The following is a 14,263-nucleotide window of genomic DNA, read 5'->3' as shown; positions in this document are numbered from 1 at the left end:
CCTTTTAAACATATACAAGCATTAGTGGGTTAAGAATCTAACACTGGATCTCTTAGGCAATCAGGATAATCCAGCTACACCAGAAAATCTGGATCAAAAGTTTTGTCTCCTTATAAAAACAACAAATAAACAAAACAAAACAAACAAAAAAAACTCCACAAATGAAATCAGAACTATAATGTCTAAAACCTGGCCTATGTATGTGGATTTTGCAACAAAATTCCAGTGTCTGCCTTTGGACAATGCCTGTTTTACTCCTGATTCATACTGTAAGGCAGCTGCAAATTAACGTTTCCTCTAAGTACCATTTTAATCAACGTGAAATCAGTGCAACCATTCACATGGCAGTTTAGTCTCAGATCTTGAAGCAGAGGGACACTGGAAAGCAGAATACTTTGAGAGAGTATTCTGTTGCTTTCACACCATTTTACTCTCTCTAAAAGTGGTCTTTTCATATCAAAGAGAGAACTGAATGAGAAAAGGAAAACAAAACCAAACAAAATAAGAATGCAAACGTTAAATCTCAGCCACCCAAAATATTCAGATTGAAGCTTATGAAAGTAAAATAGGAACAGAAATTACTTTCAGAGATTATTATTCCAGTGCCCTTTTTTAATATGTCCTCGTGATATTTATTACATGAAACAACCTCCAAGTGTTCCCTGAACCTACCAATGTTTACATAGGACTAGCTGCAAATGTCTCCAACAGTCTTCCAATGAAAATTATAGCACCAGGTAGGTATTTTGTATTTGTTTATTTGCAGCTGGAAGGAAATGCAGAAGTTAATGTATGTTTCCTTTTACCAGTCAATACAAGATTTATTGATCACTGATATTTCATTGCTTTGTGCCAGCATGCCAAATGCAGTGACAAAGCAGCGGTCCCCAGCTGCCCAGCTCCAGTGCACAGTGGCACACAGGATGCAAATATTTCATTGTCTCTCTAAAAATAAAAACAAAATTAGACAAAAGCATTAGATGTTATGACAACTAAGCAGACCATCTTAAGTCACCCTTCACCACCATTTCCTGGTAGACAGAAGGGCATTTATTTTGGCTACTTTTTCATTGTTTGCTTTCTCTGAGTGTTTGATGCTTGCGCCAAAATGAAAAGGTATAGTGTTTTCCAAATGAAATCTGTTAACATTGCTTCCTTCCTCATGCTCGCTTAGTAGTGTTTTCAATTTTCCTGTGCACATCTTTTTTTGGCTGTAATTCCAGTCTAAGGAATTTCTGCTAGCCCAAGAGCTGCCTCACAGCCTCTTTATAACAGACCCTGCCGATGTCTATGTCCAAATGGAAATGCATGCCCCTGACAAAGGGACCCAAAGGAGGTATTGCACCCTGCTAAAATGCAGGCGATAACACAAACCATAGGCTAGCCATTGCCTTCACTGACTACCTCTCTCAAAACTTCTCCTTCTGCAAAAGTGAATAATAAAGGAAATGCCTGCAAATGTGTAAGCATCTGCAGCTGAAAGAGAGGGAAAGAGGAAGATTTATCACTTGACCTTTGCTACTTCTCCAGAATGTTCCCTGTGCGAACAAATCGGTACAAGATGGAAAAATGGCAAACAGATGGGGAGAAGCACACAACAAACTCAGCTGGTGATTGCATCCAGGGCCAGCCAGCTCCTGCGTTTTCTAGGCTGGGATAATATTGTTGAAAACTGTTTCCAGTGACCCTTTTTGCATTAAATTTCAGTTTGTGTCAACTGTTACACCAGAAGGGCTTATTTTGATGGCATTTTTTCCACCTTCTGCAGCACTGCATTCCCTAGCATGGGTCCCTCCTTCTCTGGACAAGACTTCTCAGGGCTGTTCTGGGTGTTGCATTTGTGTACAGGGAAACCAGGCAACTTCCCTGGGCCTGTTCTATTCTTGAAGTTACAGCTGTAGATCCCTAACACAGAAATACCATGCAGGAAGAATCTGTCCTGTGACAAAATCAGAGTTTTTTTAAGATAATGCACATATGGGTAAAGTCAATGGAATTAGATGGATACAAACCAAGGGCTGAATCCTGCCCCAAATGTACACAAAACATTTGGATTATTGCTTTACATTGTAATCTGGGGACTGATTCAATCAAGAAAGTGAATCTTTCTGATGCAGAGAACAAGTTTATTTCCACTTGAACTTCCTGTTATAATCACCTGGAAATGATGTAACAGAGTGAAGCACCTGCTAGCAATTCAATTTTTATAAGGTTTTTGATTGTTATTTTGTGCCATGTTTGTACTCAAGTGGCAAATTAATCTCTACAATTTAAAGAAAAAACAATTCCTACAAATAATAAATGTGTTGACAAGTACAGTACATTCTTATTCACTGTGGAAAATACAAATTGTAGAAAATAACACACTGTAGGATATTATTTTTACTAATTGCTTAGTTTTATTGTGATACTTCCTACAAAATATATTAAACAATATGCCAGGTCAATTCTGAGGAAAGGAAAAGTAGACAATTTGCTAACCTCATTATTTTCTTAAATATTCTTCTGATGTTGTCCAACATTGTTAAGTACTTCCTCACTAATTTCTCCATCTTCCACCCCTCCTTATTTGTTAACTAACTCATCAAGGATTTAATCCTCACAAGCAGTAGGGGAAATGTTGAGACGGGTGCACTTGTTTCATATATGAATCAGGAAAGAATTATTAATGGTATTTTTTTCTGAGCATTAGAATGTGCCTCCCTGATCAGATCTGTTGTTTTGGGTTCCTTGGGTATGTTAAGGTTACTGGTGAAAGCTATTGAGTACATCTTTGAACCAAGAAGATGAAAAGAAAGTGACTTAATCTTTTTTTAGAGGATTTTAGGTGTTGAAACCCTTGTGGTTCTTTAGAGGCTTGCCACCTATAAAAATCTGGATGTTAGTCTCCAAGTTTAGATAATTGGGCAGTCATTCAACTGATTAAAAACTTGAGTATTTGGAGTATTCAAATGAAAATATCCAAGACATTTCTGAGTATCATTTTTTATAGTATCTTTAGGAAAAACCACCCCAACTAGTATGCTTAAGTCTGGGGTCTCACTTTGGAGGCTTTCATAAGAATATAATTTGTTATAAAATATTTCTCAGCATAAACCAGCAGACTATTTACACTGAACCTGCAAGCTTCCACAGACACCATTAACTGTTTCGGGTTTGACATGTTCCCGTATGAATTGTGCAGTGAGGAGTGAGACCTACATTCCAGCTCCGGATTTTAAGCATTCAGACAAATTCCTTTTATAGTCAACAGCAGACCACAGCCTGAGTTAGCCCAGCTCATTCTACATACAAAACTGCCTGCAGCCTTAGCGCCTGCCTATAGTGAACCAGAGTCCTGAAGGAAACCCATGCAAGTGCCTAAATAATGGCACAAATTTAGACCCTTAGCAGAAATGGACTGCAGGTTATCTCTGGTTCTGATTAGATCCTGGTATGTGCAAATAATTGTTGTATTGAATTGTCACGAGGTTTTAAGCCCCAGTGTGACAGCTGAGCAAATGAAAAGTTTTTTCCCTCCTATTGGCCTCCTAGCATGGCTTTGCTAGTGTTAAAGTCATAAGGCTAGCTCTAAGAGGATGGAAATTATTTAAACAGTGTCAGCTTTTAGACATTCATGCTGCAAAAATTACAGATTTGCATAAGAAAGTTATTAATTTTGCAAAAGCACAGAATAGTATTGTATTTATTTGACATAAGAGGGCAATTCAAAATTTACTTGCACTGTTTAGTTTTGATTTTACATTGGTTTAATTAATGGTTTTAACTCATGTTAATACATTTTATAGTAACTAAAACTATATGCAGAAAAAGACAATGAAGCTTAAAGTTAAATCTTTACTTCAAACTACCATTAGGACTTATGGCTCATTGAAATTTCTCCAAATATATAATCAAGCGTCCAAGCCTAAGAGAGCATAATCCCAAAATTAACAAATATACTTCCAGCTTAGCTTTAAACCTCAAACTAAACAGTGTAATCAAAACATTGTGCTGTTAGCAAATTCTTTCCCAAAGTCTAAAACCAACAAAACACTGACATTTCAATTACTCGCATCTTTTCACCTAAACAGTGAAGGCATCTTTCCACTCCCTGGCTGAACAAAAGCTTTCAAGGGTGAACTCCCAATGCACCAGATGGACGGATGGTGCCCACTTCTTCTTCCATTAGCAGGCCCCCGATGCTATGAAAATGTGTACAAAAACCTGCAGGCTCCATTTCCCAGTAAAAGCAGAGAGGCAACAGAAGGGAATGAGACCCCAGGAAAATCCCTTTCCCATCCACCAAGAAAATGAAACAGAAGAGACAGCAAGAAAATGAAAAGGCTCACGTAACATCTGTGTTCAAAAAATAGATATTGGAGAAATTTCATGGTAGTAATACAGCAGAGTTTACATGATGGCCATAATGCATCTTCAGCCCTCTTGTTCTGTCTCCCAGTGCAATGCACATTGGATGGCTTCCCACTAAACATGGGGCATCTCAATTCAAACACAAACAGTTCACTTTCAGCCTGGAAATTCTTCTAATTACATTAATATTTTCTAGCTTGCAACCATAAATTGAGCACTGAAAACTAATAGTTGTCTGTTTTACCAACAATTCTTTTTAAAAACTGAATGTCTTTTTCTGAAGAATTTTTTTTTACCTGTACAGCTCAGAGTAGTTTAAGATGCAATTCTCCCTTCCCACCGAGAAACCTCACCTAAAACCTGTCATCACATTCACTCAAAGGATTAAACTATCAGGGGTTGAATTCTGCACTTACTGTAAGCGTAAACATAGGGGCAAGCAGATGAAAATAAATAGTTTTGTATGCAGAAATTAGCTTACGCAAGCATATGAACTGTCAGGTATGAACATTGGTTTGTGCATGTAGATAAAACCACTTCCTTCTAACCGTTCACATGCACCTTAGAAAAGCAACTTGATTGTCAACTTTTCACAGTTCAGTTCTATTATGGAAAATTTTAGAGAGTTCAATATAAAGGAAAAAAAAACCAAGCAAACAAACACCAAACACACCCCTTCCTCAAAAAAAAATCTAAACAGAAAGGCCAACATTTCATGTAAACTGGATTAGCATTAAGATAACAAAGCAAGTCTGAGTCCTGCAAGCTCAAGACCCAGAAGACTGTGTCAGGCAAAACCACCCAATATACTGAATTCACAGTCTTGAGATTATTTCCTACAGCAGCCCAAGGTGCTCCTGCTCAGGGGAGGTGCTCTGGAACACATATTTTTCTTAGCATGGTTCAATAATGTTTGATGACAAGACAAACCCAAAACTCCACTTGCCCAGGTTGTTATTAGAGGGAACAGATCAAATTAGATGTTATTTACTTCAATCAGAAGGTACAACTTACTGTGATTTTATAAAAAAAAAATAGATTATTTCTCATTTCATCTTTAAATTTTCACAGTAATTTATCACTTAGGAAAACTAAGTGTACTAGGTAAAGTAAGTAAATAAAGCATGAGAAGAATATATATGTGGTTTAATAGTGAAATTTTGGTAAAGAAAAAATAAAATCCTGTAGTGCACAAGCACTGAAATTCAGACTTCACTGGCAAACTTGCCTGATAAACTCCACCATGTAGTACTGGATGGGAGAACTTCCTTCGTTTCCAGGCTTCCAGGATAATGCAACTTCTGAATCAGAAACTACCACAATCTGGGGCTGATGGGGTGGTGCAGGGGGCATGCACTTGTCTAAGACAGAACAAATGGAAAGGAATAGGGTTAGAGAAGCAGATGCGCTAATACAAAAACCCAAACCCCACAGACTTGGGAATCAAATTCATAGATTGCTCCCCTCACCTGTTGCCCCTTTAAAACCCCACACTTGTGGAAAAATATTACAATACTGTACACAACAGAAATTTAGGTGCGGTGGCCTGCTGTGTTACAGACATGCCCTGCCACTTCTGCAACAGAAAGCCATGTGCACAGCATTACCTTGGGATAAGGTTGTCACATCTCTGGGCATGCTAGGTCGTCCTTTCCCTGCCCAGCCATAGGCTCCAACGCTAACACGGTGCGGAGTGCCTGGCTTTAGATCACCGATAACAACTTCCTACCAGATTCAAAAGAAAAGAAGATAAAAACATTGTGAAAGCTCTTCCATGTAACTGGGGATGGTGCTGTGAACTGGAATTCAGGGATCTTACGTGGTATTTTCCATGCAGCCTCCTAGGAGGATTGTCCCAAGCCCATCTCAGAAGCAACAAACACAAACAGCAACACGTGTTTCCTCTCAAGCTGCAGCTTTGCCCATGGGGAATGCACACGGATGACCTGGACCCATTTCTCAGCATAACTCAGAATTTGCCTTCACTGTCCAGTGTTTTGACTGGTGAAGTCAAAGTCACATACTATTCCCTCCCTTGAGCCAATTTCTGGCATTCAGTATCAGTCTGGTGCATTTTCTTTTTTGTTTGTGTGTCTGTTTTTCTTTTAAATCCAGAGACTGTAGAAGCTCCTGAGAACGAAGCAAGTTGATGCAGTGTGAACTGACGATCCTTAATTTCTCATGGAGCAGAAACTAGTCCCATCACTCCTCACAATTTTCCTAGCCCAGCTATCAGCTTGACCTGAAGCAAGCATTTCCCTAATTTGTCCCTCTGCCATAAACTCAGAAAGATTAACCCACAGACAACTGCTGTAAGGGAGGTGATGCTAACCTCCATCTGAAGAGCTTCTGCTGCTGAATACTTTTTAAAGGACCTACTAAAATCACCTTAAAATTAGCAAATGTCACCAAAAATTACATTTTATCACACAACATGGATCAACTTAAGGCAGTTAGACCTGGACTTTAATGGAGCATACATAGATGTGTATAGCAATTCAGCATTTTTTACCTGCAACCTATTTGTAGAGATATGTAAATCCCAGATTTATGACAGCATATGCAAGTAAACAGAAATACCAGGTTCTACACCATAGCCTGTTTTGGTGTGGAAAAAGCACTTATAAAAAACTGTTTTATAGAGAATTTTTCTTTTGTTTTTCATTCTCTGATATTGATAATGCTGTTCACAGTGCATGTGAAAATGCAGAAATCTTCTTTCTCTTCATGCTGGAACAGACTTCAAATCTGCACTTCCAGATGCAGTAAAATAGTAAAACCTCCCAAAATTTTACTAGCTCCTAGATTTCCTTATGATGGTCTTTTGGAAAAACTTTCCTTCTCTGCTCTTTGGAGAATTTATGTTATTACTACAACATGCTTTAGCAACACTCTGTCATCTGTCATTTATCTGCAGTTTTGGCACTCAGTCACTAATTTCCTATGAACATGAGCCATTTGATCATTATCCTGTTTTTTCATCATTCACCCTTGATCTGAGAATTATAGGGTCATAGAATAGTTGGGATTGGAAAGGACCTTAAAATCATCTAGTTCCAACCCCGCTGACATGGACAGGGACACCTCACACTAAACCATATCACCCAAGGCTCTGTCCAACTTGGCCTTGAAAACCACCAGGGATGGAGCATTCACAGCTTTGCTGGGCAGCCCATTCCAGTGCCTCACCACCCCCACAGTAAAGAACTTCCTCCTTATATCTAACCTGAACCTCCCTTGCTGAAGCCTTAATCTGTTGCCCCTTCTCCTATCACCACAGTCCCTAATGAATAGTCCCTCCTCAGCATCCCTATAGCCCCCCTTCAGATACTGGAAGGCTGCTATGAGGTCTCCACAGTCTTCTCTTCTCCAGGCTGAACAGCCCCAACTTTCTCAGCCTGTCTTCATACAGGAGGTGCTCCAGGCCCCTGATCATCCTCGTGGCCTCCTCTGGACTTGTTCCAACAATTCCATGTCCTTTTTATGTTGGGGACACCAGAACTGCACACAATGCTCCAGGTGAGGTCTCAAGAGAGCAGAGTAGAGGGGCAGGATCACCTCCTTCGACCTGCTGGTCACACTTCTCTTGATGCAGCCCAGGATACAGTTGGCTTTCTGGGCTGTAAGCACACACTGCCGGTTCATGTTCATTTTCTCATCGACCAGCACTCCCAAGTCCTTCTCCTTGGGCTGCTCTGAATCTCTTCTCTGCCCAACCTGTAGCTGTGCCTGTGATTGCTCTGACCCAGGTGTAGGACCTTGCATTTGGCATGGTTAAACTTCATGAGGTTGGCATAAGCCCCCCTCACAAGTGTGTCAAGATTCCTCTGGATGGCATTCCTTTCCTCTAACATATCAACCAAACCACACAGCTTGGTGTCATCGGCAAACTTGTTGAGGGCACACTCAAACCCACTGTTCATGTCACCAACAAAGATGTTGAACAAGACTGGTCCCAACACCGATCTCTGAGAGACACCACTTGTTACTGGTCTCCGGATGGACATTGAGCCATTGACCACAAGTCTTTGCTTGTTGCCATCCAGCCAGTTCTTTATCCACAGAGTGGTCCACCTATCAAATTTATGTCTCTCCAATTTAGGGACAAGGATGTTATGTGGGACAGTGTCAAATGCTTTGCAAAAGTCCAGGTAGATGACAACAACTGCTCTATCTTTGTCCGTCTGTTCTGTAGCCCCATCATAGAAGGCCACCAAATTGGTCAGGCAGGACTTCCTTTTAGTGACGCCATGCTGGCTGTCACCAGCCACCTTGTTGTTTTTCATGTGCCTTAGCATGCCTTGCAGCAGAATCTGCTCCAAGATTTTGCCAGGCACAGAGGTGAGACTGACTGGTCTGTAGTTCCCTGGGTCATCCATTTTCCTCTTCTTGTAAATGGGGGTTATTTTTCCCTTTTTCCAGTAGTCAGGAACTTCACCTGACTGCCATGATTTTTCAAATATGATGGCCAGTGGCTTAGCAACTTCATTCGCCAGCACATTCAGGACCCACAGATGGATTTCATCAGGTCCCATGGACTTGTGCATGTTCAGGTTCTTAAGATGGTCTCGAACTAGATCCTCTCGTACAGTGGGCCCAAGGTTTCCATTCTCACAGTTCCTGTGTTTGCCTTCCAAGGTTTGGGTGGTGTGGTCAGAGCATTTGCCAGTGAAGACTGAGGCAAAGGAATCATTCAGAACCTCATCCTTCTCCAAATCCAGGGTAGCCAGTTCTTCTGATAGCTTCTGGAGGGGGCCTGGTTGTCCCTAATCTGTCTTTTATTCACTATGTACCTATAGAATCCCTTCCTGTTATCTTTAACATCCCTAACCAAGCTTAATTCTAACTGGGCTTTAGCTTTCCTAACCTGGTCCCCAGTTTCCCTAGCTTCTCTGCTTGAATGATTTGGATTCATCTGACAGAGATGATAACAATGCTGGAAAAGTAAGCGCCCAGAGACAGGGGACAAGGAAACTCACACTGAAAGATTTATCAATGTTTATTGGTCTTTCAGCCTCATATAGCTGAAATGACTGAGAACTTTCCAAACGTGATCTGAAAAGAGAGTTGTTGAAAAACCCGTCACCTCCTTCCAATGACCATACTGACAACCCTGCTCCTTTGAGGGCTTTCTGCAGGCCATTCCACCTGCCATACCTATGCCATATATATTGTCATGCCATTCCACCTATGCCATACATGCTGTCCACCTGTATTTAAACTGCGAGCATTTGTTCCTGCAGGCATCCCTCCTTACTGCAGTCATTATTATGAGAAAAAAAAAATCCGTCAATGTCTTACTGCTTTTCCATTGCTCAGGAACTCGGCCTCTGCAGAGAGCGGGATGTTGTGGAACTTATGTCCTATTATTACCTCCTATTAAGACTTAAGTCTTACAAAAACTAAACAGAACAAATCTCATTGACTGCAAGGCCAATCAAGATCAAAGTCCTAAGATATCTTTAGGAATTTAAATTCAATATGGATACCATCAAAACCTCAGCAAAGTGCTCTCTGATCTTATACGCATGGCTGTCTCTTCTGGCAATGTTCTCTCCACAAACATAGGTGTTGGACATATAGAGAATATTTTTTTTAAATCAAGTACCTTCTAATCTAGGATCAAGACATTAGTGAATAAGTAAAGATTCAGGACACCCTCAGGCTGCCCTAACCTGTGGCAGTTTCAGTGAATACCCATCTCACACCAGAATACTTTCAAATGAGATTCTATAGAAGAAACACATTTCTTCATACCCCACCTCCCAAGAACATGGGAGTACATATTTCACCTCCTTTTTTTTTTTTTTGCTTTTATTTAGGAGAAGGGTCCTAAACTCAAGTTTTCTCCACTGCAGAAGAGACACAGTGCCCACACAAATATGGGATTTAGGTAGTATGTGGAAGAGTTAGACGCCCATCACTTTTGTAGTCTTTCTCTCCACTCAGATTGCCTCTAGATTTTGAAGTGTGATACCTCAATCTGGACATTACATTGCCAGTGAGGCTTTACTAAGCACCAACCTCACTTTCTTGTTTAACACAACATTCTTGCTAAAACCCTTTCATCATAATCTCGCATTCTTGAATGGAGGGAAGCAACGTGATGACTTTTCTGGAGTATAGCAATCAGGTGAATGTAGAAACCGGATATCCCTCCCTGCCTTGCCACACAGTTTGCCCTCCCTCCAGTGTGTTGAAGCTACTTGTGAGGCTGTGGAGTCAATTGCCTCACAGAAACCAGGATCACAGATAATTTTCCAAAGAAAACCTGTTTTATGATTTGTTTTGTTTTAATAAAAAAAATCCCCAAACCTCAAACCCTGGATTACAGAACAACTACAGAAAACGAGCTTGGTTTAATGACAACTGATTTCCTCACACTTCCTTCCCTGTACTACGGGTCTCAGCAGGTCATTCCTCATTTTGTACTGGTGTGTGTTGCGATTTGATAAGGAGCTGCTCTCCATAGTTCTGTGCCTGACCTAAGACCTCTCACCTTCAAAGTCAACTATTTTTTCTTGTTTGTTCTTGGGTTATTTCTTTTTTTTTTTAATTATTTTATATTATGTCCAATAGAATGGTTGCCTTATTAAATTACACTGCAGCTGTTCTTCTCCTGGATGCTCTCACTTGCATGTTCTCTATTTTAAGGTGATAGAATACAGCTATAATATATTATCCACTTTGGTAATGCACAAGTCCAGGTGGATACACACAGAAACAGTTGATGCAGCTCAGCTCTTCCTACGACAATCTTGCACAGTCCAGAGAAGCCTCTGAGAAAGTAGGGGGATCATGCCCAGCACTGTAAGAGGAGGCTTAGTGATGGAAACATGGATTACACAGACTTAACCACAAAACAATTGCAGATTTCTGTTGAGTTTGGTATGAATATAACAGAAAGCATTTCAGTGAGAACACCACTTCCTGAAGATTAATGACAGCTGGGACCTGATTAATCCCAGTCAGTCATACTTCTCCACAAGTAGCCTTCAGAAGTGTTATTTTTATCAAGCAGAAGAATAGGGCCCAGCATGGAACCTCAACTCTGAAATGCCATAATCTAGCCTCAGCTCAGCTGGGATTGAACCAGATAGCCCTAGTTCAAGATATCAGCCTCTTACAGTCCAAGCAAACTTCCCATAATCCAGACCATGAAAGCTGTGTGAGATCTACCAACTTTGTGGGATTTCTTTACTTCTAGAATGGCTTTCATAAAATAGAAGTTTGTAGGATGCAGTTGATATTAGGGGTTTTTGTTAAACACTGAAACTTCTCCTCTTACCCTACACAGACCTGAGTACCTCTTGCTTGCTTCCGCCGTCATAATAAACCCAACCCGTTGACTGTTCATAGGAAGCAGACTGGACTGAACGCAGGACTGGAAATAATTAATCTGAATAACTCACCAGCTGCAAAGCCATTAAGAGGGCTGGTATTTCTTTCAAACCTGTTTTATACTAGTCGTTAGTCTCCCACTCCTTCCTCCTGGGCTTTGCATGGCTGGCCCCTTGCCGTGCTCTTCCTCCTTTCTTTTAGCTGGACTGGCTCAGGTTTTCCCCTCTCTGTCTCCTGGCTCAGGATTTTCCCTCTCTGCCTCCTCTCCCACTGACTTTTGTTCTTCCCTGTCACTCTCTGTCTACTACCCAACTGTCTCTTTTCTCTGAAGTCTTCACTGCCTGGGTATAGATCACTTTTTACACAAATCTCCTCCAACAAGCCAACATATCCATAAATACTTCGGATGTCTGAGAGGAAGTTTATCCATTGCTAAAAAGAGAGCTGCTGTACCTACACATGTTCACCTCCTTCACCTCTGGATTTTGTGTTCTAGCTACTATATTTCCCACTTTTAAACTTGAAAAGTTCCTGTATGGGTACTAAGTAGAGCCATCTGCCATTAACTTTTGTGTGTGAATATGGGGAAAGGGCAGGTCAAGAACGTTCAATTTAATTTTAAATCACAGCTGTGACCAAGGTTCACATGAAGCAATACTTACAAAAATTGCTTGTCCTTCAAGCTGACCCTGGAAAAAAGCAAAATAGGGCTTGTTAATAAAGTAACATACCAAAAAGTGTTGGCAAAACCACATAAATAACAGGTCAGGGGATTAAAACAAAGCCAATGCTGCAGCATGTAGTAGTCTATGTGGCTGTTATTTATCTGCATGAGTGCTGGGATACAGACTCCATTCTCCAAAGTGAGTAAGAATTACTGCTGTCAGGATAAAGATAAAAAACCAATGTGCTGTTCGATCTTTGCTGGCACTACTAGTAAGAATGTGATTTTGGGGAAAAAAGATGAGTGAAGAATACAGAGATAAAGATCAGAAGAGGGAAAATAATGCATAAAGAAAGAAATAATATATCATGGCAACAATATTTTTTCATTCGCCACAATCCCAGAAACCTGAAGGAGGCAGAACTGACAACCAGAGTGATAGAAAACTGCAGGAAATCTGAGCATCCCCCTTACCCACACTTCTCACAGTGAAGGTTTCTGAGCACTGCCCAGCAGGGATCAGGAAATATCAGTGAACGCATTTCATTGAACTTCATGTGGGGAGACTGCAGAAAGCAGGGTGAGGAGATAAAGAGAATGAAGATGAGCAGAAGAAAAAGGAGAGAAAAAAAAAACTGAATTGAGAAGAAGGATCACCAAATAAAGATTGAAAAGCCTGAAATGCCCCTTTGTGCACACATAAGCCTTTGATTCCTGTGCTGCTAACACTGCTGTCTCGTGGACAGACTGCCCTTTGCAGAGCAAGTTATGAAAGTGCTCCCATCACAGCAACACTCCTTTGCTCTCTGCCCAAGCAGGGGTTGGAAAACCTCTGTTCCTGCCTTGCTGAACTCAAAGAGTAGCTTCTCTGCACTAAGTAAACACCAGCATGTTCTGAGAATACACTTTTAAAGCAGACAGTCTTAGAACCATCCAGAAACAGAGAGGAATTGCTCTCATCTCAGCACTAATTACCCAGCTGTGCAGCAGAAGAGAACATGCGGTGTTCATTTGCAAATGGAAAAGGAAGGGGAAATTGATGAGAAAAAGTGAAGGGTGAAAGAGAAGGGGACAGTGAAATAAAGCAAAGTAAGAATGCAAAGGAGAGATAAAAGGAAAAACAGAAACAAAGAAAAGAGGAAAAATGAGAAGCAAGGAGGAAAATTAGTGTTTCCAAGAACAAAAACTCAGAAGTTGACGAAATCTTCTAGGAGATGTACTTGCAAAAGTGCAACTAAAACAGCACTATTAAACTGTTTTTCATGAGGCCACGGTCCCACACAGAGACCAAAAAACTGCACTGAAAATGCTGTCTCCTTTACTTCGCACACTTACTTCTGTCACAGTGCAATACACATACACTGATATTGTAACTCTGTGCAGTCATGCAATTCCACTTCCATGTGTAGAAGTGCACAGAAAATGCATATTCTAAATTAAAAGTTCTATTTTTGTAGATGCCAGAGGTCAGTACTAGGAAGACGCAAGCAAGTTCCAATAGTTGTACGTGATAAATTAGACTACAAGGAGGAAAAGTGTATCACAGTGACTGGATTAGAGAAAAACATTGTGATTTCCTTTTGCTTGATACCCAGAGCAGATCATGGGCTTGGATCCTCAGCATAATTCACAAACGAGCAACATGTAGACAGTTGCAAGATCCCACTTGCAAGCTCTGCTCCAGTGCTCTGCGTGTTGGTGAAAAGGAATACTCACCATGCTAAGCATATCCAAACTCAGGGGAACATCGTGTGAGAGCTGTTTAACTGCTTTGTCATCTTCAACTTCTGAGTAAAAGACCTTGGAAAGAAGATAGAGTCAAGCCAGTTAAAGCAATAACTCAATACTTCAGAATTACCTAAAAACAAGTGCATTGTTATCACGTTTCAGGCAGCATTTGAGCCC

At 40.7% G+C, this 14,263-nt stretch overlaps 1 protein-coding gene across 1 annotated transcript in view; it reads right to left on the bottom strand.

The window, feature by feature from the left end:
- EGFLAM (EGF like, fibronectin type III and laminin G domains) overlaps positions 1-14,263 on the bottom strand; it is a 79,953-nt gene that overhangs the window by 45,535 nt on the left and 20,155 nt on the right. Inside the window, exons 3-6 of the mRNA XM_034073060.1 lie at positions 14,075-14,158; positions 12,357-12,383; positions 5,961-6,078; positions 5,582-5,714 (exon numbers count right to left, since the gene is read on the bottom strand). Coding sequence (XP_033928951.1) covers positions 5,582-5,714; positions 5,961-6,078; positions 12,357-12,383; positions 14,075-14,158 — 362 coding nt within the window. The remainder of the gene's footprint in view (positions 1-5,581; positions 5,715-5,960; positions 6,079-12,356; positions 12,384-14,074; positions 14,159-14,263) is intronic.

This window comes from Melopsittacus undulatus, chromosome Z (assembly GCF_012275295.1).
Source record: "Melopsittacus undulatus isolate bMelUnd1 chromosome Z, bMelUnd1.mat.Z, whole genome shotgun sequence".
In the NCBI taxonomy this organism is placed as follows: Eukaryota; Metazoa; Chordata; class Aves; order Psittaciformes; family Psittaculidae; genus Melopsittacus; species Melopsittacus undulatus.
Note: the sequence above shows the minus strand (reverse complement) of the source record. Positions and strands in the feature narration are given on the sequence as shown.